General features: G+C 42.9%; 1 protein-coding gene across 5 annotated transcripts in view; it reads right to left on the bottom strand.

Moving 5' to 3' along the window:
• Positions 1-24,399, bottom strand: part of ttll7 (tubulin tyrosine ligase-like family, member 7) — a 119,434-nt gene that overhangs the window by 18,501 nt on the left and 76,534 nt on the right. For 3 of the 5 annotated variants that reach the window (XM_021599946.2, XM_021599947.2, XM_021599948.2), the window contains exons 12-18: positions 20,124-20,197; positions 17,788-17,923; positions 15,797-15,883; positions 12,719-12,953; positions 10,139-10,437; positions 9,301-9,435; positions 6,348-6,428 (exon numbers count right to left, since the gene is read on the bottom strand). In XM_021599946.2, the coding sequence (XP_021455621.1) occupies positions 6,348-6,428; positions 9,301-9,435; positions 10,139-10,437; positions 12,719-12,953; positions 15,797-15,883; positions 17,788-17,923; positions 20,124-20,197 (1,047 nt within the window). Of the gene's footprint in view, positions 1-6,347; positions 6,429-7,442; positions 7,513-9,300; positions 9,436-10,138; positions 10,438-12,718; positions 12,954-15,796; positions 15,884-17,787; positions 17,924-20,123; positions 20,198-24,399 lie in introns of all 5 variants that reach the window. The other 2 variants (XR_002473246.2, XR_002473245.2) reach the window with 1 other exon arrangement.

Here is a 24,399-nt window from a genome sequence, read left to right as displayed (position 1 = left end):
CCATGAATGGCTGCAAAAATACATAGCCACATATAATTACTTTTCAAAGACACAACTACGCACATCAGATTTCAAATATGTGATTACACTACAGTGTTCTCACTGACAAGAGCAGTAATTTTGTGTTTTAGCCCAATGTAAAGAATGAGAATTGTTCCACTGATCAGACTAAATAAAGTACAGTGCCTTGCAAAAGTATTGGCGTTTTTCCTATTTTGTTGCATTACAACCTATAATTTAAATTGATTTTTATTTGGATTTCATGTAACGGACATACACAAAATAGTCCAAATTGGTTAAGTGAAAATTACACAAAAAAAAAGGAAAAGTGGTGAATGCATATGTATTCCCTCCCTTCGCTATGAAGCCCCTAAATAAGATATGTAAATAGAAAACATCTCATGAAGACAAGATTACGTAAATGTGCCCCTACAACCTAACCAAATTATTTTTTAAATCAAACTTACACTTTTGGGTTCACAATCTATTTGACAAAATGATCAGACTTTCCAAACTTTCCTGCTAAAACATACTGTCTTCTGCCTTTCCGTTGTCACAGTCTAAATGCCAATCACCAAACGAGGGGACTAATGCAAGTGTGGAATAAATTGACTTCAGTACATGCTGTCAAAAGGCTGCATTCTGCAATAGGGACGGGAGTAACAGCAACACTGTACATAACAGTGCCACTGTGCTACTCCTTTTACAGTTGTATAAACTCAGCAGAGAATGTTCTCTCTCTCCATTCATCTCCACTCTAATCTTGAGGAGCATTTGTTTAAAACATGCATCTAATCTCCTTGATACCTTACATAAATAGACCAATAATACTGTATGCTTCAATGTGCTGCAGTTCACAGCGCTGTGGCAAGACAGGACAAAGGTTCCGCTCATGATGTTAAATTACAGGCGCAGATGCTCCAATTTCAAAACAAATTGGAGCACAGTTGAAAGTTAACGAGCTGACTAATCAGAAAAATAAAAGCAGTACTTTTCAATGCGTGAGATAAGAAGTGCACTGGCCGTGAGACACGCATTTGACTCTCTTCTCACGCTCTCACGGCCAAAAATGTAGCTAGCTAGCTAGTTAGCTAACTAGCAAGTTTCTTATGTCTCTAGTTAGCTAGCTAGCTCTGTCTTTTAAGAAATATACTGACCACTACTGAACCGCAAAACTACTGACCACAACAACACAACTACTCACCATAACTACTGACCACAACCACACAACTACTGAGAACACAACTACGGACCACAACCCCAGAACTACTGACCGCAACCACATAACTGCTGACCACATTATACAATTTCACTTAAAACCCTTTCTCATCTGTAAATGCCTGTATTATTACTGTAGGACTACTTAGGGTCACTGGCAATCGCGGATCATATTCAACGTAAAAAGTCCAATCAAAAATATTGATTTAACAAGGGGTATGGGAATATGTTCACTGTGTAGATAATGTGTAGATACTCATCTCAGAAAACCAATAGTCAAAACTATCCGATAAAAAGTTAGTTGTTTTCCCCTGTAGAATTGTCCACATTATGGGATCAACAGAGTTGTTTTCCCCTGTAGAATTGTCAACATTGTGGGTCAACAGAGTTGTTTGCCCCTGTAGAATTGTCAACATTGTGGGATCAACAGAGTTGTTTCCAAATGTAGAATTGCCAACATTGTGGGATCAACAGAGTTGTTTTCCCCTATAGAATTGTCAACATTGTGGGATCAACAGAGTTGTTTTCCCCTGTAGAATTGCCAACATTGTGGGATCAACAGAGTTGTTTTCCCCTGTAGAATTGCCAACATTGTGGGATCAACAGTCAGAGTTGTTTTCCCTGTAGAATTGTCAACATTGTGGGATCAACAGTTAGAATAGTTTCCAACTGTAGAATTGCCAACATTGTGGGATCAACAGAGTTGTTTTCCCCTGTAGAATTGCCAACATTGTGGGATCAACAGAGTTGTTTTCCCCTGTAGAATTGTCCACATTATGGGATCAACAGAGTTGTTTTCCCCTGTAGAATTGTCAACATTGTGGGTCAACAGAGTTGTTTGCCCCTGTAGAATTGTCAACATTGTGGGATCAACAGAGTTGTTTCCAAATGTAGAATTGCCAACATTGTGGGATCAACAGAGTTGTTTTCCCCTATAGAATTGTCAACATTGTGGGATCAACAGAGTTGTTTTCCCCTGTAGAATTGCCAACATTGTGGGATCAACAGAGTTGTTTTCCCTGTAGAATTGTCAACATTGTGGGATCAACAGTTAGAATAGTTTCCAACTGTAGAATTGCCAACATTGTGGGATCAACAGAGTTGTTTTCCCCTGTAGAATTGCCAACATTGTGGGATCAACAGAGTTGTTTTCCCCTGTAGAATTGTCAACATTGTGGGATCAACAGAGTTGTTTTCCCCTGTAGAATTGTCAACATTGTGGGATCAACAGTTCGAGTTGTTTCCAAATGTAGAATTGTCAACATTGTGGGATCAACAGAGTTGTTTCCCCACTGTAGAATTGTCAACATTGTGGGATCAACAGAGTTGTTTCCGCTTTAGAATTGTCAAGACTGTGGGATCAACCGAGTTGTTTTCCCCTGTAGAATTGCCAACATTGTGGGATCAACAGAGTTGTTTTCCCCTATAGAATTGTCAACATTGTGGGATCAACAGAGTTGTTTCCCACTGTATAATTGCCAACATTGTGGGATCAACATTTAGAGTTGTTTCACCTGTAGAATTGCCAACATTGTGGGATCAACATTTAGAGTTGTTTCCCACTGTATAATTGCCGACATTGTGGGATCAACAGAGTTGTTTTCCCCTGTAGAATTGTCAACATTGTGGGATAAACAGTTAGAATAGTTTCCAACTGTAGAATTGTCAACATTGTGGGATCAACAGAGTTGTTTTCCCCTGTAGAATTGTCAACATTGTGGGATCAACAGAGTTGTTTTCCAATGTAGAATTGTCAACATTGTCGGATCAACAGAGTTGTTTTCCCCTATAGAATTGTCAACATTGTGGGATCAACAGTTAAGTTGTTTTCCCCTGTAGAATTGACAACATTGTGGAATAAAATGAGTTGTTTCCACTATAGAATTGTCAACATTGTGGGATCAACAGAGTTGTTTTCCCCTGTAGAAGTGTCAACATTGTGGGATCAACATAGCTGTTTTCCCTGTAGAATTGTCAACATTGTGGGATAAAATGAGTTGTTTCCACTATAGAATTGTCAAAATTGTGGGATCAACATAGTTGTTTTCCCTGTAGAATTGTCAACATTGTGGGATCAACAGAGTTGTTTTCCCTGTAGAATTGTCAACATTGTGGGATCAACAGAGTTGTTTTCCCTGTAGAATTGTCAACATTGTGGGATCAACAGAGTTGTTTCCCACTGTATAATTGCCAACATTGTGGGATCAACATTTAGAGTTGTTTCCCCTGTAGAATTGCCAACATTGTGGGATCAACAGAGTTGTTTTCCCCTGTAGAATTGTCAACATTGTGGGATCAACAGAGTTGTTTCCCCTGTAGAATTGCCAACATTGTGGGATCAACATAGTTGTTTTCCCTGTAGAATTGTCAACATTGTGGGATCCACAGACTTGTTTTCCCTATAGAATTGCCAACATTGTGTGATCAACAGAGGTGTTTTCCCCTGTAGAATTACCAACATTGTGGGATCAACAGAGTTGTTTCCCCTGTAGAATTCTCAACATTGTGGGATCAACATAGTTGTTTCCCCTGTATAATTGTCAACATTGTGGGATCAACAGAGTTGTTTTCCCTGTAGAATTGTCAACATTGTGGGATAAAATGAGTTGTTTCCCACTGTATAATTTCCAACATTGTGGGATCAACAGAGTTGTTTTCCCCTATAGAATTGTCAACATTGTGGGATCAACAGTTAAGTTGTTTTCCCCTGTAGAATTGTCAACATTGTGGGATCAACAGTTAGAATAGTTTCCAACTGTAGAATTGCCAACATTGTGGGATCAACAGAGTTGTTTTCCCCTGTAGAATTGTCAACATTGTGGGATCAACAGAGTTGTTTCCCCTGTAGAATTGCCAACATTGTGGGATCAACATAGTTGTTTTCCCTGTAGAATTGTCAACATTGTGGGATCCACAGACTTGTTTTCCCTGTAGAATTGTCAACATTGTGGGATCAACAGAGTTGTTTCCCACTGTATAATTGCCAACATTGTGGGATCAACATTTAGAGTTGTTTCCCCTGTAGAATTGCCAACATTGTGGGATCAACAGAGTTGTTTTCCCCTGTAGAATTGTCAACATTGTGGGATCAACAGAGTTGTTTCCCCTGTAGAATTGCCAACATTGTGGGATCAACATAGTTGTTTTCCCTGTAGAATTGTCAACATTGTGGGATCCACAGACTTGTTTTCCCTATAGAATTGCCAACATTGTGTGATCAACAGAGGTGTTTTCCCCTGTAGAATTACCAACATTGTGGGATCAACAGAGTTGTTTCCCCTGTAGAATTCTCAACATTGTGGGATCAACAGAGTTGTTTCCCCTGTATAATTGTTAACATTGTGGGATCAACAGAGTTGTTTCCCCTGTAGAATTGCCAACATTGTGGGATCAAAATCATCAACAGAGGTGCGAGATAAAAAGTGGTCGCTAAGTGCGAAAAATACTTCTGGAAAACTACATCATTTGTAGTCTAAGCCTTTAGGACAAGCCTGGGGTTTAATGGAAGTCTGGCTGGTGTGGCTGCCGATGCACACACAATACAGACACAAATGCATACAAAAAGAAGCACATTGTCGGATCAACAGAGTTGTTTTCCCCTATAGAATTGTCAACATTGTGGGATCAACAGTTAAGTTGTTTTCCCCTGTAGAATTGACAACATTGTGGGATAAAATGAGTTGTTTCCACTATAGAATTGTCAACATTGTGGGATCAACAGAGTTGTTTCCCCTGTAGAATTCTCAACATTGTGGGATCAACAGAGTTGTTTCCCCTGTATAATTGTCAACATTGTGGGATCAACAGAGTTGTTTCCCCTGTATAATTGTCAACATTGTGGGATCAACAGAGTTGTTTCCCCTGTAGAATTGCCAACATTGTGGGATCAAAATCATCAACAGAGGCGCGAGATAAAAAGTGGTCGCTAAGTGCGAAAAATACTTCTGGAAAACTACACCATTTGTAGTCTAAGCCTTTAGGACAAGCCTGGGGTTTAATGGAAGTCTGGCTGGTGTGGCTGCCGATGCACACACAATACAGACACAAATGCATACAAAAAGAAGCACATAATACGCACACGCGCACACACACAGAAATCAGGCGGAGTTTGTAGGTAGGCAGTATCTGATGAAGGCAGAAAGAGAAGTACAGTTACCAGAGATTGCAGGCGGTCAATGAGGGATCCCTCATCCCTCCTTTCCATTCTCTTTCATTCCAGAGCAATGTAATTGCTATTGTTGTGGAGCCTTTGATTTCTTGACTTATTACTGATGGCCATGATGTATGTGTGTGTGTTCCCGTGTGTGCTGGCATATGTGTGTGTGTCGATATAGGAGCATGTGTGTTTCTAAAGGTAGAGATGCACTATTAATGGGCTAGCGTAGGGTATAGAGCAAAACGTTGTCTCTATTTGACTGCTACCTCCACCATCACTAGGCCTCCAATGCTAATCAGATAGCAGAGTGCTAGGATAGCCCAGCCAATGTATGGTGTTCATTAGAAAGGCCCAGGGACAAGAGAGTCTGTAGCATACATTCCAGCACATTCCACCACCACAGCCCACATATGAGATCAACAACATTCATGTCATTTCAGATGTGACTTTGTTTTTGTTTACTGCTTGTTATTCCTCACGACGTCTAGCTAAGGCTGTCAACGACAGTGATGCAAGGCATAGCCACTTCCTCCCTCCCCCTCAGTCATCATTCACTCCCTTGAACAGATCTGACACAACAAGGCATGTGTAAGTAACAGCTCCTCCTAGTTTCCACCATATTGCTTTCACCTAACCAGATCTGTCAAGGGGACTGAATGGGGAGGCCAGAAGGGAGGAGCAAGTTTTTGGAATGAAATGTTTTTGATAGCATTCACTGATAAATCTGCACACATCCAGAAACGCTGGTATACTGAATTACCAAATGTCTCAATATGACAACAAATACAAGCATTAAAGGTATAATCTGCAATATTTACAGCTGTCCAATGACAATTTAAAGAAATTCTATACTGTATACCCATATATTGTAGGTTATAAAAGAGTGGGTACATTTCCTCAGCCCCATCTCTCATCTTCATTAAGAATCAAGAGCCACTATCCAAATCAGGAGAGTGGCTTTGATGACACTCACCTTCCTTTGTTTGGTGGAATCCAACTTTACCAGCCAGTAAGAGGCCACTTTGGGTTTGTGGTACTTCCAGTTGTCTAGTATCTGAGAGATAAAAGCACAGAATAAAATCAACAATCTGCAACAATAACTCAACAATTACTGTATTATTCACCAGTTGGGACATTGTGCAAAGAGGAGTAGCCTTTGAACAAAAACTTAGACCCCCCCCGCAGCATTTTGCAAAGAAAGAAGACAAAAATTAAAATGATCTCCTTTTCCTGTATGTGTGTGTGTGTGTTTCTCTCTTTCTCTAGCTTTCTCTCTCTCACTCATCCCCCTGTTCTCAGCAATCAGCTCATGGAAGCAAAAAAACAATTTCTCTCCCATTTCTATTCTCCCTCTCCATCTCATCCCTCATTTTCTGCAATCAGCCCATGGAACCGGCGGGGTATTGTTACTCAAGTATTCAAACAGTTCAGGGTCTGCATTTGCATTGTGCCTTGGAGACTAAATCAATGTCTTGCGGTAGAGACGCCGGGAACTGCGAACAAGGCCGGCTGCAACCGAATAGGCCTTTTCATCCAAGACGCACAACCCAAAACTATATTCTATAGACCCGGCCGCCTCAGACCACCGCACCTTTTCACAGTCTATGGCCGTCTGTCAATCTGTGGAGTCTGGTGTTAGGACGGTTATAATTGACCTGCATTTTTTATTTTCTTATTTTATGGTGTGGCTGTGAATGTGTCCAGTGAAGAAAGGCCTTAAACCCCTTACACTCGTCGAATTCGGCCTATATGGACAGGGCCAAATTGAAATGTTTCTAACAGAAGAACTATAAAAACCATATGATTGACCGTGGTAGCAAATGACAGAGAGAACTTTATTATGGGGAAATTATCAGACCAAAGATGAGGACACAACAGTTCACCTGACACAAGACTAAATTCAAACATCACACTGTTGATTTGATGTGCATTTTCACAGCATTTGTCAACAACAACATCTGAAAATACTCTTGATACATTCAGTAACATTAGAATAATATTCATTTACATTTTTTGAAAGATTATATACACACGTTGGCAAAAGAATAAGCTTTTAATTTATGCCCACCTGATCCAGATTCTTCCTGGAACCAAGAGGGTTCTATCTGGAACCAAAAAAGACTCTTCAAAGGGTTCTCCTATGGGGAGATCCGAAGAACACTTTTAGGTTCTAGATAGCATTTTTTTTTTCTTCTAAGAGTGTAGCATGGAGTCATGTGAATTCAAGTGCGTGTTCTGGCGCAAATTATCTGCACAATATGACAAACGTAGGATCAATCTGTTCAGGAGAACCTGGGGTATAATGTGTGTCATCCTTCTAACTTTGGATCAATCATAACGATCATAAATGTTGATACTGTAAATGAGTTTTCAATGAGTTTTCAAATATGGAAATGTGTATTGCACATTTGGACTCATGGGTATGTGGTTTTCTTGCATGACATCAAAGCGGTATTTTTTAAATAATATTATCCTTAACATCTTATCTTTCAAAACACATCGACTCCTCTAAATTTATAGCATTTCCTTCACTCAGACAACAACAAAAGCGCAAAAGTAGCTCAACTAGCGTGAGGGATGGGGCATCTTCTTGTCACGCGTGGCGCTCAGGTTTATAACGGCTCTCAGTCAAAACTCATACAGCGCTGTGACGCAGAGAACCTGAGCTCTGATGTTATGTATAGCATGTTACTGTACAGCCACTGCGTTCCAATTTAGGTGCTTATCAATGATAAAATATGAGGAGAAAGTGTTAAACTGAAACTGAGCTGAACCTATATGAAATCAAACTGACACCTAATTTACATTAACATGTACACACTTTATTTATTCTCTATTTCGATGCTAACCTTGCTATTTTACCAATCGTTATGTTTGAAATGCAGTGGGAAAGAGAATAGGGTGCCATTTGGGATACAACAATTCCACATGATTGCTGTGGTTCTGAATAATACTTGGCTCATGATTTGTAACAGATATCAAAATGACTTTGAAAATAACATCAATCACAAAACCATCTCAATTTGTCACCACGTTTAAAGTAAAAATAGCAAGCCCCCGTGCTTTACTGTGTGACTAGGAGGAGCAAGTTGCTAGCAATGTTTTGAATATAACAATAGCATGCCACCATAGTCAACTATGAATATAATTTTTTTTTAAGGTGCAATATAATATTTCCTGGTTGCTAAAATTCTAATAGTTTGCCTAATTTTATTTTATGTGAAAAAAACAAGCAAGTGTAGAGAATCATTGTACCATCTAAACTGCTGTGAAATATATTTTAAATAACCAAAAATACTGTATTTTCTGCTGTTTGAAGCTGGTGTACAAAACTGAAAGTAAAAGACAAAAACTAAACTTAAGCACGGGAAGCATAGAAATAACGCACATTGAACAGATCTATGGCTTCTTAGACTTGGTTTCAATGCGAATGACAGATCTATAAGTCACATTTCTATGTGAATTTGGTCGGGTCGCCTAAAAAGTGACATATTGCAGCTTAAAGTTCACAGTCAACCACGGTGGCTCACTATTTTTACACGGTCATCTCACGAGTGAGGTAACAAGTCAGCCAGGTGCGGCTGCTCATCTGCGCACCTATAAAGAGTTTATTAGCGGAACAGTTGGAACTGCAATTGTGTCACACGACCTCGACACCAATGTAGCGGAGGCGATCCGTCCAGGGGAAAAGAGGCATTGATAAATACACAGGAGCTGAGGGGAATACAGTGAGGCTTTCTGCTGCCCACGTTTTGGCCATGAGGGAGTTTTCAAAGACAATAGGCAGTCAGGAGGCCACTGTGGAGGGGCTGGGAGGTCAGGAATAGTCCCATACTGTATGGTTGGCTCTGGCCATTGTCTCTCTTTGGAGATACGCTGTATATACTTTCCCGCACGCACGCACGCACACACACACACACACACACCTCATCCAGAACGGCCTCGGCCTCCTCCTCAGTCTTCCCCGGGAAGCGGATCCTCATGGCGCTGAGAGCGGCCAGGCTCTGTCTTGTCAGCTCTGTCTCCTGGTCTTTACTCCTCAGGATCAGCACGGGATCACCCTGCACACACAAATGTTCAAAACACATACATAAGCCAAACAAATAAACAAAACAAATGAATACAGGCCCGACAGACACACATATAGGTCAAACACACACACACACACACACACACACAAGGGTCAGACACACAAAGGAAAGAGAGGAGAGAAAAGAACATGAATAGGGTTTAAATGCTTTTCATCGTGGGTTTCAGCTGAGATCTCAGAGAGAAGAGAGCTAGAGAGAGAGATGGGGTAGAAAGAGAGAAGAGAGAGAGAGAGAAAAAGAAAGAGGGAAAGAAAGACAGAGAGAGAGAGAGAAGACAGCGTGGCCATGGTAATTGGAGAGCACTCCAGCTCAGAGTCCATATTGCTGAGGCCTCCAGGAACAGACTGAGACTGAGCATATAAAGAGAATGGGCATAATGTGTGTGTGTGTCAAGAGAGGCCAGACACAGACCTACATTGGGTTAGGAGGACAGTTATCTGTACAGGCTTAGAGCCACACAGCACAGGGCCTCATCCAAAGAAGGGCCATCCACAGAATGTGGAGATAGTTTTAGCAACTTGAAAGGTTTCGTCAGGCACTACATGGTATGGTAATAGTAGCCTACTGTATGCTCCCAAGGGAGGGGGAGAAAGAGCATGAGACAGAGAGTGTAGAAAGTGTGAATGTAGAAAGTGTAATGATAAGTGCGTGTGTGTGTATGTTTGTAACTCACCATGTTAGCGTGGATGGTACCTAGACTACTACTGTGCGGCACCCTGTGGGTGGAGCCGCTGCGGCTGAGCGAATGAGAGCGCAGAGAAGCGGAGCTTGGCCTAACGAGGGCCGTCGCCGCAGGAACGGAGGGCCTGGCCAGCGAGGCTCGTGTCTCATTGGTGGGTGACTGGGCGGCCAGGGAGGATATAGAACGCGGGCAGGAGATGGAGCGTCTGATTGGCCCAGAGAGGGTCGGGGAGGAGGAGGCAGAGAGGCCGGCCTTGACCGGCTTCATCAGAGGTTTCCAGTGAACCCGTCCTGAGAGAGAGGGATGAAGAAAAGGAGAAGAAAAAAAGATTACATGAAATGAAGGAATAAAGTGGTGACCTAAATAACTTAGTCCAAAGAGGGGGAACTCTCTCACTTCTCTCGCTCTCTATCTCTCTTTTTCTCCCCCTCTCATCTGTCCTCTCATGCTCTGCTTTTCATACTGTTCACTTTCATTCCATCGTTGAAAATGAAGTGTGGCATTAAAAGTCCCATTCCGGGACCCGACGTGGTGGCCTATTGAATGTGGCTTTCATTAATCACTAAAGCATGTGTTTCTGTGGCTGTGGGCCGGCTGCTCTCTTCCCTCCTCAGGCCGGATTAGAGAGCAGGGCAGCGGGCCCATCCAGCCCAGTCACAGCCACAGAACCTCCCCAGGACCACGGAGCTTGAACCACCTCCAGCAGCACGTCCAGCCAGCCCAGTGTGTGTGTGTGTGTAAGCCTGGAGATGAAAGTTTGTGTGCATGTGTGTGCGTCTGCTCGTATATATGTGTGTGTGTGTCTGGACATGAGACAGTGTGTGTGTGTGTGTGTGTGTGTGTGTGTGTGTGTTGCTGCACCGGCGAACCTTGAGCACGGAACTTGCCAAATCGGCCACATTATAGGGCTTAGCTGAGGCCGCCCCCAGATGGGCGCTTATGGAGTCGGTAGGCGGAGGCAAAGTCACTCCAGCGAAGAGCAGCCCCTCAAATCCAGCCAAATCACTTCTTTGTCCTTCATTCTGGACCTAGGCTGTGTACCAAATGGCCCCATATTTCCTATGTAGTGCTCTACTTTTGACCAGGGCCCATTGGACTCTGGTCAAAAGTAGTGCACTATATATGGAATAGGGTGCCATTTGAGATATACCCCTAATGGAAAATATAATGCTAGAGCAGAAAAACACCCAATATTTCACAATGCAACACAAATACATTTTTGTTTGTTTTTTCTACCTGGATTGGGACTTTGAAACTTGGTGGAAAAGACACATTACCTTATAAACCTGTAGGAATATCCAAATTATCAATCTTTCCCTCTAGTTTCCCGAAGAGCACATTTCAGGCCAATTTGCTGAAAGAGTTTTCAAGGTAAGCCACAAGCCTCTGTCTCACTCTACTACATGCCACACACACACACACACACACACACACACACACACACACGCACGCACGCACGCACGCACGCACGCACGCACACACGCACGCACACGCACACACACAAGCACAAACACACACACACGACAACAACTAGTAGAATAAAAAGCCTTCCCATGGAGCCATCATCAGACGATGACCCTAATTAAAAAATATGGATTTAGCCTGTTTCATGTATTAATTAGGTAAACAAATGCATTATACAGATTTACATCACTAATTTAGCTAGACCGGGACTTGGCCGACACCACCAAACCCAACACTGCAGTATATCTAGGAACTTGGCATGCTGGAGAGAAAGAGCGAGAGAGAGAGAGTGTATGTGTGTGTGAGGGTCATATAGAGCAATCATGTGTCTAATGCCTATGAGTATTTGCACACGTGTACGTGTGTGCGTGTACGTGCATCGGCACCTACCTACTTACCAACCTCCCTGCCTGCCCTGGTGTATAGGACAGCCTGAGTGTGTGTCTGCATGCGTGCACGTGTGTGACACAAGTTTGTTTTAGTAATCACTGGACCCTTGTAGTCATCTGGAAGGCATCATGGCCAGAGAGAGCCCTCTCATAAAACAGCCTTCTCCCCAATATACCAGGACTACATCCCAAATGGAACCCTATTCCCTATATAAACTTAGTGCACTACTTTTGACCAGGACCCATTGGGCCCTGGTCAAAAGTAGTGCACTCTATAGAGAATATGGTGCCATTTGGGAAGCAGTCCAAGAAAGGAGGAAATGGAGAGAATGTCTGTGAAATAGCCTTCTTATAGAAGAGGCCTCTGATTGCTAATAAAGACATTCCCAGACCCCCCTCCTCCATTTTACGAGGGTGTGTGTGTGTGAAGGGGGAAGGAGTGTGTGTATGTGTTTCTGTGCGTGTCTCTGTCTGTGTCTCTGTGCGTGTACACCTGTGCATTTGTGTGTTTCTGAGCGTGTCTCTGTCTGTGTCTCTGTGCGTGTACGTCTGTGCATTTGTGTGTTTCGGTGCGTGTCTCTGTCTGTGTCTCTGTGTGTGTACACCTGTGCATTTGTGTGTTTCTGTGCATGTCTCTGTCTGTGTCTCTGTGCGTATACGTCTGTGCATTTGTGTGTTTCGGTGCGTGTCTGGGGTGCTCTCCTCCTCTCCTCCTCACCTGAGCGCTCCGACGACGACTTATACTTGTTCTCTCCCAGGTCGTAAGAGACACTCTTTTTCTCCCTTGTCTTCCCTCCTTCCCTCTCATCCTCCCTGTCATCCTCCTCTTCAGGGCCCTCCTCAGAGCTGCTGTTGTTGACGCTGCTGCCACTGGCGTCTCCTCCGTCGCCTCCGTACTCTCTTTGTCTCCTGCCGCACGGCGTCTGGGCGCTCTCAGGCATGGAGGACAGGGGCTGACACACACACACACAAGGAGATACACACACCCACAGACAGAGAGACACACAGACAGAGAGACACGGACACACAGTGAGAGAGAAAGAGAGAGAGAGAAGATTATGTCAGCACCCACAGACACACCCTTCAACCCTAGCCAATTACCGTCCGTCACTGTGAGAAGCAGAGGTGACACCACGGGCCCGTACGTGTGTGTGTGTCAGTGTGAGTGTTCATGTGTCTACAAATACGCGTGTGCATCGGTGTGTATGTGTCTCAGTGTATGACTGTGTGTTTATCTGAGCATATGTGGTGTGTGTCTGTGTACTATATGTATGAGTGTTTGTGCATATGTGTGTCTGTCTATGTGTACTGATGTACAAACTTCATTTGAGCCAGTTTGCTTCAGCAGGAAAATAATCCTGCAGCAACAGGAAATGTGAATTATTAGGTGGATTATAATTAATGGACATTTTTTGTAGGGGTTAATACATTTTTCGTTAGGGCAAATCAAGTCTGACATTTTAAAGTGGGAATGACAAACTTAATAGGCCTTTTTAAACCATGAATACACTCATATTTTGCATTTCCTGCTATGCAGGAAACTTCTCAGCAAAAACAGAGTGATCAAATTAAGATCCTGCTTCTGTATGTGCATCTGTGCTCGTCTGCGCACACACAGGTGAGCGTGTTCCACACGCCATTCATGTGTACACACCCAATGAGCCGTGTGTGTGTTGTCTCTGTAGCTGTGATTAAAGCGACGGTGGAGAGAGACATATTAATTAAATCCAAGCGGCCACTCAAATCCTCCTTCTTGGCCTTTGTAGCATGAATTTATCATTTCCCCCCTCACCACCAGACACAAAAAAAGTTAATTAAATTGAATGTCTATTTCACACCATGGAAGGAACACATTGTTAGCATTAATAAAGCATTCACATCTGTTATTCATCAGCTAATTTAGCAAGCGCTTCTCGCGTACAAAATGTATGTGCAGGATGTGATCCTAGGCATGAGCTTATATACAATCACCGGAGGGGGGAACAAAGTGGCGAGAGTGAGAGAGGGGGAAGAAAGAGAGAAAGGGAGAGACAAAAATAGCATAGGATAGAAAGAGAGGGACAGAAAAAAGAGAAAGGGGAGAAAAGAAAACCATCTCTCTCTATCACCTCTCTCTCTCCCTCTATCAACCCTTTCTACACTGCTTAAGTATGAATCCACAGTATTTAAATTGCTTCATTTCAACCCCTCTCTCCTTCTCTCCCTCTTTTTCCAGATGGCCCGTAATACAGCCCCTGGGAGTGTGTCGATCCATCAGAGCACTCAGAGGAGGGCCAGCAGGCCAGTCAGTCCACGTCAGCCCGCACTTGGCATGGTCCAAAGCGACAGGCACAAATTAATTTCGACAAAAGCAATTGTGTCTGAACGAGTCGTTATCCTCGCGGAAAGGGCCCTAATACAGCAGAAAACTGTCCCATTGACTCGCTGCGCACACTTGGTGACTATGTCCCAAATGGCACCTTTTTCCCTGTGTAGTATTTTTGGTAAAGGGTAGTGCACTATGTAGAGAAGAGGGTGCCATTTGGGACACAACCCGTCGTGCGTTTCCCCCACTTCAGAGGAGGAGTGAGGGATGGGTTTAGATGTAGGGTTGTGGAGAGAAAGATGGAGAAAGGGAGATAGGGGAAAGGCGATGGGGAGAGTAATGTGCTGTCATGGGGGATGGGGGATTGGGGGGATTGAGGCATGTGGGGTAACGGACTGAGAGAGAGGGAGAGGGGAAGTGAGGGAGAGGGAGAGCTGACAGGTCTTCCCTTAGGGGATTGGTTGTACCAGGGCCTATCTTGCTTTGACTCTCCATCTCCATTACGTGCTTTTTCTGGATCACTTTCTCTCGCTCTCTCTCTCCGATACCTTAAGGCAGGGGTTCCTAACCTAGGGGGCGCCAACGTTTTGCAAATACAATTTGCGATTGTTAGGACAGATCTAAAACAACCCCAATATCTTCAATGTTTGCTAGAAGCAAGAGGTGAAATGCCATAGGAAGACATGACTGATGCACATTGGAATATATTTGGATTGTCTCTATGACATTCAGAAGCTGAGCTACAGCCTTCTAAAGTCGAAGACTCAAAGAAAACGGACTTTGCTTGGGAAGTAATCTTATACAATGTGTGACTCCGTTGCTATCAACTGATCTATTCACTTTCTGTAAAACAGAATATGTATAATTCAATTGAGGGTTCATGTAAATTATCATAAAACATATTTGGTAGGGGAAGAACATTCAGAGAAATCGGGTCTAGACTCTACCTAAAAGATGTCATGAGTTGCAGGATGTATAATTGCAGGAAATGAGCTTCAAAACAACATTTTCCTAGGTCCCTCAAATTAAAACAAAATCAAGCTAGTGGTGTATTTAATATAGGCTATCTCAATAAACATTTTTTTTTTTAAAGAGGGGGGGTGCCATTTTTCAAATGTGAAAAAGGGGGCCCAGTGGTAAAATGGTTGGGAATGCCTGCTTTATGGCAACAGCCTTTTTATACATCTGCTTCTTTGCCTTTTTTCCTTCTTCCCCTTCTCTCAGACATTCTCCCTCTCTCTTTCTGTGTGTTCCCTTAGGGCATCTGCCCCCTCTCTCTACCTCCCTTCCTTCCTTCATCCATTCCTCGCTTTCAAACCTTCCTCCTCCTCCTCATACTCTCCTCTCGCTCATTCTTCCATCTCTCTTTTTCTCTGTTAATAATGATAATACATGGATTTTACATAGCACTTTTCATGGACCCAAAGACATTTGGAGAAGATGAAGAGGCCTCTCTTCCTCCCTGCCTCCTTCCCTCCCTCTCTATCTCACCTTGGGTCCTCTCTGCCGTGACGATTTCCCCAGCAGCTTCTCGTCGTCCAGCTCACACTGCTCCAGCAGGTCCAAGATGTCCTCCTCCTGCAAACACACAGAATACAGTTGGTTAGTACTTGATCATTCATTAACGCCAATGGGAGACTAAACCAGAAGTTTGAGTATGAGTGCAGATCTCAAGTCAGTATAACAGCCTATGGTACCGTAAAACACAGTACCATAAACCAACTGCCAAATTATGAATTCTATCAATTACACATTTAATCAATCGATCAACTACCACTAATAAGGGTTGTAAGATTCTGTTGCTACTCCCGACTTGCAAGCAGACGTGAAAACACAGGTGTTCCACTTCCATAATGCCTCAGTACCATTGCATAGCTAGACCATGAAAGACCTGGCAGAACATGTGTTACTCTTTATTGATGTATGGGTTGCATCCCAAATGACACCCTATACCCTATAATAGTGCACTATGTAGGGAATAGGGTGCCGCATCTGGAACGCAGCCATGATCAATTTGGAAACTTTATGTTACCCGTGGCCAATACGCTGGGCCCCTTCTCCTTTTTGGCCGCGGCTGAATTAGAGAGAGGGTGATTAATGTTGCTTTGCTGTCGTGCATGGCACCCTCCCATTGTCTCTCAAATACAGATTAAACGTGACTGTGGTCTCTCAGATTAGCAATCAAGTAGCTTTAGGCTGCTCAAATGTCAAATGCGGGGACAAAAGTATGTGTGTGTCTACTTGTGTGTGTGTGTGTGTGTGTGTGTGTGTGTGCCAGGGTCATAAGGCCAAAGCTGTGTTGGCATTTGGTTGAATCCCTGATCATGAACCAACCAACCAGCGCAGCCAGCCTCTCGCTCTGCAGGAGGTTAGCTCATATAGACTCAAAGCCACATGTACATATGGCAGATCCCTCCAAATCCATCTCCCTCCCTCCCTCCCTCCCTCCCTCCCTCCCTCCCTCCCTCCCAGGCTATTGCTAACTCTCTATTTGTCTATCTGTCTCACCTTCCCTTCTCCTAAAACTCCCTCTGTCTCTCTCTCTCTTCCTCCCTCAGTCTCCCTTTCTCCTACTCTCAAACACACTTTCTCCCCTTTTGCTAACTCCCTAACAGTCCAACCCCCCCCAAGTATCAACCATACCACTTTACCGCTTTACCGCGTCTCTCTCATACTCCTCCTTGTCTACCTACTCGTGCTCTCTCTCTCTCTCCCTTTCTTTATCCATTTCTCACAGTATAGAAACCAAACACCACCACTCCATCTGAAATGCATCATGAATAAAACTCCTCAGAAAGCATGTGTGCATCCCAAATGGCACCCTATTCCCTACAAAAGCACAGCTTTCGACCAGAGCACCATGGGCCCTTGTCAAAAGTACTGCACTATTGGCAATAGGGTGCCATTTGGGATGCAGTCCGTCTCTCCCCCAATGCCAGAGCATCCCTGCGATTTCCCTATTAACAATTATTTTCTCTATGAACGTACCCTCGGACCACAAACCGCAGCAACACAGCTGCTTCCACTGCATTCCATAAAAAATTCAACCATCACAAGCACCTTCAAATACATTGAGATCTTTGAGAAACCACTTCAAATTAACACTGTGACAATTCACAGAGAAGAGCTAAGGGATAACAGTGAACGCCTAGACTGAGGAGAAGGGGAAAGGCCAGAGCCAGACAAAGCAACTGGAAACAAAGATGTGTACGGGTTCGTCCTGCTTTTAACAAATGCTATGATCAGCGATCAATGGACGCTTTCAAGGACAAGGTGACAAACACGGATCGAGGAGGGGGCGTGACACTCTCTCTCTCTGTATGTATTTTTCACTCTTCTTTTTTTTTGCAGAGAGCATCTAAATAGAGGTGAGGGGCAAGAAAGAGATGGAGAGAGAGAGAGAGAGAGAGGGCGAGTGAAAGAGAGAGAGGTAAAAGAGAGGAGAGAGTGTGTGTGTGTGCTGTTCAGTCTCAGGTACATACCTTCATTCGTTTCAGAGGATTATTCATTTCCTTTTGAAGTGAGGCCGCTCGGCCGGCGAGGAAGGTCTGAAAGGCAGCTGAGAGGAGGCTTTCATACTTCTCCAGGAGGAGCTTGTCATCTGGGGGGTAAATACGTCTGTGGGAGGAGAGGGAACAAAAACAATGACATAACATTAATTTAAATAAACAGTAACCACCGAGGAAAGTCAACCAGTACCTTTTTCTATTGACGTTTTTTGGAATGTCAGTTTAAGTTCCCTCCCACTGGGCACAGACGTCAGTTCCACGTATAGATTTGATTTTGGTTGAGTTGTCAACTAATGTGAATTCAATGTAAAATCAACAAATAATGGCACCTACATTCAATGACATATTGAATTTTATTTAAAAGTTGGGTGAAAAAAAGACTAAACTCTTTTACATTGGTCACTTTTTTCAAATCCAATCAGTTTTCCTCGTTGATTCAACGTCATCATCTTGAACATTTGGGTTGAAATGATGTGCAAACAATGTTGATTCAATCAGTTTTTGCTCAGTGGGCTCAGTGCTAATAGACGGCTAATTTAATTGATGGTGGAGACTGGCTTAAATGTAGGATTTTACATTTTAGCCAGTTTGCTGCAGCAGAAAAATAATCCTGCAGCAACAGGAAATGTGACTTTATAATTAATGGACCTTTTTGCAGGGTTGATGCATTTTTCACAAGGGGAAATGAAGTCTGATATTTCAAAGTGGAAATTACAATCTTCAGAAGCCTTTTTAAACCTCAAATAAATTTGGCATTAAAGGAAAGTTCTCCTGCAACAGGGTGATCGAACATCTGTATAGCCAGTCATTTTGAAGCGCGAACAGCCTGCTTTGGGGTTGGAACGGCCCCCTCACCCACCATAATCAAGGGGATAAACCAATGTAAATGTTGAGATCGTGGGGGGATAAAGCTGTCAATCCTTTAAGAGCTACACATGTGAGTGATGGCTCAACTCGAGAGGCAAAGTTTAGCGATGGCCCTATAGGGCTCCAGTCAAAAGTAGTACACTATATAGGGAATAGGGTATAATTTGGGACGCAACCTGTGTGTTCGCCATCGCTCATATTTTGGCCCCAGCTTTTAAACATATGGCTGCTTAATCTGCAATTTGACCCACATGTTTCTTCTGAAGGAGTTGTTCATGTTCAGAATGTTTCTGCATATTTCAGCCCTTGTTTTGATTAGTTGGGGATCGTGTAAGAACTGGCAATTACATCAGCTCAAAACTTGACCTATTTCAATGAGTTTCGACTTGACTTGTCCCTTCCCAGCCTTTTATTAAGTCCCCTACGCTGGTTAATACACACACACACACACACACACACACATTCACACATAAACACGCACACACACACGCACAGACATGCACACACACAGGCATGCACACACACACTTCTGAGAAGTTTGATAAACGAACGGTGACAGGCACTGGACCTGAGCTCCCTTTGATGCCGGTCTCTCGTCTGACTCCCGTACCTGAAGTGCATTTCATCTAATGACGGGCTAAGTTCGTTAAGGGACGCTAACGAGCGAGCCTAAATCAGATCCCGATGCCGTGTATGAATCCCAGGGGTTGCATCCCAAATGGCACTGTATTCCCTATATAGTACACTATGGCCCTATGGGACCTTGTCAAAAGTAGTGTGCTATTAAGGGCATAGGGTGCCACTTGGGAAACAGACGGGGTCTATTAGCTCGGGTTCCAGACTGGTGTGTCTGGCAGGGTTAGCTACCGACAATAATTCACAGACGCACGTCGCCATTAGACTATCCGCTCATTGAGTGTTCAGGGAAGAGGTCACTGATGCAAAAGGAGAGAGCGAGCGAGAGGTGGGGGGAGAGACAGAAAGAGAAAGCTGAGGGATGGAGAGAGTATTAACAATGAACGAAAAACAAGCTCTGGCTCAGACACATCAACGATACTATAAAGAATTGACTGGCCTACGTTCGTCTTCTGAAGTCTTTATTAGTGAGGAGGAGATCAGACGCTTACTCGTTTGCCTGTTCTTTTCGCATGACGTGGCTGCGCTGCCTTTGTGAACGCATGGGATTCACGACTCAAACCTCTGCAAAGCACTCTCTCTCTCTCTTTCTTTCTCTCAATAACTCCTTGGTACCACTCACGCATAAGTCACAACTCAAGCCTCTGCACCCCCTCACTCTGTCGCTTTCTCACTTTCGTCCCACTCAAACATTCCATTTATTTTCTCTCCCAATGTTATTTATCCTCCTGAGATCCGGGTGCTCCGCATATGACCCCGTAAATGTAAGTGAAGCCCTCCTCACTCGGTGCCTCTTCCCCCTTTACCTGTAGTTCCCCAGATGTCTCTTTTCATGCTCCTCCCGGGAGATCTGCTTGCGGACCTGAGTCAATTGCTCTTTCTGCAGAGAAAACAACAACAGGTAACAGAAAAAACATAGGGTAAAAAATAAATCAATATATTACCAGCCCAAATTCACCATGGGGCTGATTCAGACGTAGGAAATATATGCCTTTCCTACGAACGCCTTTCCGATGCAGTTCTCAGTAGTTGGTATTCAGACTTACCTTATGCAGGCGAGTAACACACTCTACAGATGTGGCTATCTTTCACGCAGCGAAAACATTGAATTAAACTGCTGAAAACCCTCTCGCTTGCTGGCCAACGGATTTCGTTGCTGATTTTTCATTCAGTCGGGTTGTCAGTACATTTAACTTATCTTAAAGTGGAACTGACACTGTTTTTACTACTTTGCTGAAATGAAACCAACAGGTATTTTAATATTATGTTTCAAAACCAACTTTATAAGAGTTTTAAAAAAAGAGGATATATTTGACCCAAAATTCCATTACAAGGCATTGTTGGCAGGCATTGTTGTCAGAATTAAAAGGATGCTGTCAATACATGATTAATAAAATTCAACAATAAATCACTAGGTAGTCTAATAAATATTGTTATCAGTTGTAAATCACATCTAGTACATTGTTTGCTGCCTCCAGCAATTCAGGAGATGAGCTGCTTCAGATTCACAAACCCAATATTTCTGGGGGGAAAAACGAGGAAGAGGGCAGTGATTGGGAATCTCAACACAATCAATCTAGCTATGCAGTACGTGGCTAAGGCTTTGGCTTATCTATTTATGTAGGCCAATTTACTTAGCAAGCTAGCAATATGAATTGATAGCTAAGTCATTTAGCTATCTAGAACCTTAAATAACACAGAGACCTGTACTGTAGATGTTATGTTATCACCTGGACAAGTGGGTGAGTGGTAGACTTCCACCCCATCGTATTCACAGTGCAATTTTGGCTGTCAACGAAACACTGAAAAAGTATGAGAGGGTTTATCTACTGTCCCCTGTGCTAGACTTGAGCTCACCTGGCTCAGGCTAATATCGTTGTTGTTGTTGTTGTTGTTGTTGTTGTTCTGCACAGGCTGACGTTCTCGAGAACCCAAGGCATTAACAAGGCATTCTGCCTTATCCCAAGGGTTCTCAGCTATCTCAGCATCGGTTACCGGTGGGACCAGGTGAACAACAATCTCGACACTCCGTTTTAACATTTAGAAACCTCAATAATCATTGCCTGTAATAAGGTTTATGAAACATGGAACAAATGTTTTATAATCAGTGAGAAAGAATCTTTAAAAAAAAGAGACAATAACCCTAATCCTATAAAAGTGTGAGGTAAAATGAACCTTTTATTTGAATTCTATTATTTATTGCTGATATGAAAGATAATGTACCGCAAGCAATGCCTGTTACCTTTCAGGACAAGGGGCACTTAACAAAACTCCACCGGCCAGAACACACCTTCATGAATAGACGCTAAAGGTAGTTAGCGTCTATGAATGGGCTAAGGCTGAGGGAGAAATAGTTTGTTGATTGAGCAATAGGACTGTAAAGTTCCAAAAAGTAAGACTCCTGTTATTTATATATTTGCAGAAAACAATTCAGGTTTCTTTTGTGACTTTTGCTACTGCTTTCTAAACAATGATCCAAACAAAGTTGCGCTGTTCTGCTGCCTGTAAACACAGTCCAGTACAGTGCAACATCAACGTGAATGGCACATTCTCGTATGGCATTGCCTATTGGTATAATAGGCCTACTCTAGCTGTGATTGGTTATGGCGCAGAGTCCGGATCTGGATCTGGACAAGACTGAGTTTTTATTGAGTGCAATGTCTATTAATTGCTCAAATGCATGTCTTTCACATTCATATTACTATGGAATTTTCACAAATACCTGACTCTACGTCATTTCCAAACATTCTATGAATGTATGAAAACATTAACATTTGGATATCTACATGTTCACTTATCACACACCAAAAAAAATTGACATTCTTTTTGAGGGTGTATATGAACAGATTTGAATAAGATTTAAATGGTGCAAATTCAATGTAATTTCCACTTGAAGCAACCGTTAACCCAATGAGTCCCACCATTGTGCTGGCGTGATTTTGGCCATCTATCGTCTTTTAAAGATTGTGTGTTTGAGCTACAGACGTCAAGGTACCATTGGTTTTGTCTATTTCTTCTGCAATCATTGGTACCAACCATTAGTCTGTTCGGCGGATCCCAAAGTGGCCCAGGGGCGAGTCTTTTTTTTATAAGAACGTCTGTAGAGTCCGAATGGTTTGAGCTACACACTATTCAAATATATCTATGAAAAGCTGAGACTCTTACGCACATGTATCTCTATGCAGCTCACAAGCTACATAAAAGTCATTAGAAGATAAAGGGTTCTTCTACATAGACGATCATAGGAAACACCAGGACATAGTGTCTATAATACTGTAATAAACTGACAGTTGCTGTCACAAACTCCAAACTCCACACAATTGTCAATGACTAGTTGTATATTCATTTCACACTCAGCAAACCATGGAGCGGGACTGGACACCGTGTCTGGACTGGGAATCGGAGCAGAGGAGAGCTCCTGCCATGGAGCTGGACTGTACGCCATGTTTGGAAGCTCCGGACCGGGGACCGTCGCCGGAGATTCCGGACCGGGAACCGTCGCCGGAGATTCCGGACCGGGAACAGTCGCCGGAGATTCCGGACCGGGAACCGTCGAGAGGAGTCACAAAAATCAGAAATAGCGATAGAATGAATCACTAACCTTTGATGATCTTCATCACGTGACACTCATAGAACTTCATGTAACACAATACATGTATGTTTTGTTCGATAAAGTTTATATTTATATAAAACAATCTCAGTATACATTGGCGCGTTATGTTCAGTAGTTCCAAAAACATCCGGTGATCTTGCAGAGAGCCACATCAATTTACAGAAATTCTCATAATAAATGTTGATGAAAATACAAGTGTTATGCATGGAACTTTAGATACACTTCTCCTTAATGCAACCGCTGTGTCAGATTTCAAAAAAGCCTTACGGAAAATGCAAACCATGCAATAATCTGAGTACGGCGCTCAGAGACCAAACAAGCCAAAAAGAGATCCGCCATATTGTGCAGTCAACAGAAGTCAGAAATAACATTATAAATATTCACTTACCTTTGATGATCTTCATCAGAATGCACTCCCAGGAATCTCAGTTCCACAATAAATGTTTGTTTTGCTCAATAATGTCCATAATTTATGTCCAAATAGCTACTTTTGTTAGCGCGTCTTGTAAACAAATCCAAAGTCACGAAGCGCGTTCACTAGGAGCAGACAAAATGTCAAAAAGTTCCGTTACAGTCTGTAGAAACATGTCAAACGATGTATAGAATCAATCTTTAGGATGTTTTTAACATAAATCTTCAATAATGTTCCAACAGGAGAATTCTTTGACTGTAGAAAAGCAATGGAATGCGAGCTACCTCTCACATAAACGAGCGTCACGAGCTTGTGGCACTCTGCCAGACCACTGACTCAAAGAGCCCTTATGAGCCCCTCCTTTACAGTAGAAGCCTCAAACAAGTTTCTCAAGACTGTTGACATCTAGTGGAAGCCTTAGGAAGTGCAACATGACCAATATCCCACTGTATTTTCAATAGGGAATGAGTTGAAAAACGACCAAACCTCAGATTTCCCACTTCCTGGTTGGATTCTTTCTCAGGTTTTTGCCTGTCATATGAGTTCTGTTATACTCACAGACATCATTCAAACAGTTTTAGAAACTTCAGAGTGTTTTCTATCCTAATATACTATTAATATGTGTCACGCCCTGCTCAAAGTATTTTGTGTTTATCTTAATTTATTTGGTCAGGCCAGGGTGTGGCATGGGTTTTTGTATGTGGTGTGTTTTGTCCTGGGGTTTTGTTAGGTATTGGGTTTGTGGCTTAGTAGGGTTATCTAGCATAGTCTATGGCTGTCTAGAGTGGTTCTCAATCAGAGGCAGGTGTTTATCGTTGTCTCTGATTGGGAACCATATTTAGGCAGCCATATTCTTTGAGTGTTTCGTGGGTGATTGTTCCTGTCTCTGTGTTTGTTGTCACCAGATAGGCTGTATAGGTTTTCCGTTTGTTGTTTTTGTATTGTTCATTTTTTGTCTTCATTAAACATGTATCAAAAATACCACGCTGCATTTTGGTCCGACTCTCCTTCTACCGAAGAAAGCCGTAACAGTATGCATATATTAGAAACTGGGACT

This window comes from Oncorhynchus mykiss, chromosome 4 (assembly GCF_013265735.2).
Source record: "Oncorhynchus mykiss isolate Arlee chromosome 4, USDA_OmykA_1.1, whole genome shotgun sequence".
Lineage (NCBI taxonomy): Eukaryota > Metazoa > Chordata > Actinopteri > Salmoniformes > Salmonidae > Oncorhynchus > Oncorhynchus mykiss.
This window is presented reverse-complemented; position numbering and strand designations above follow the sequence as displayed.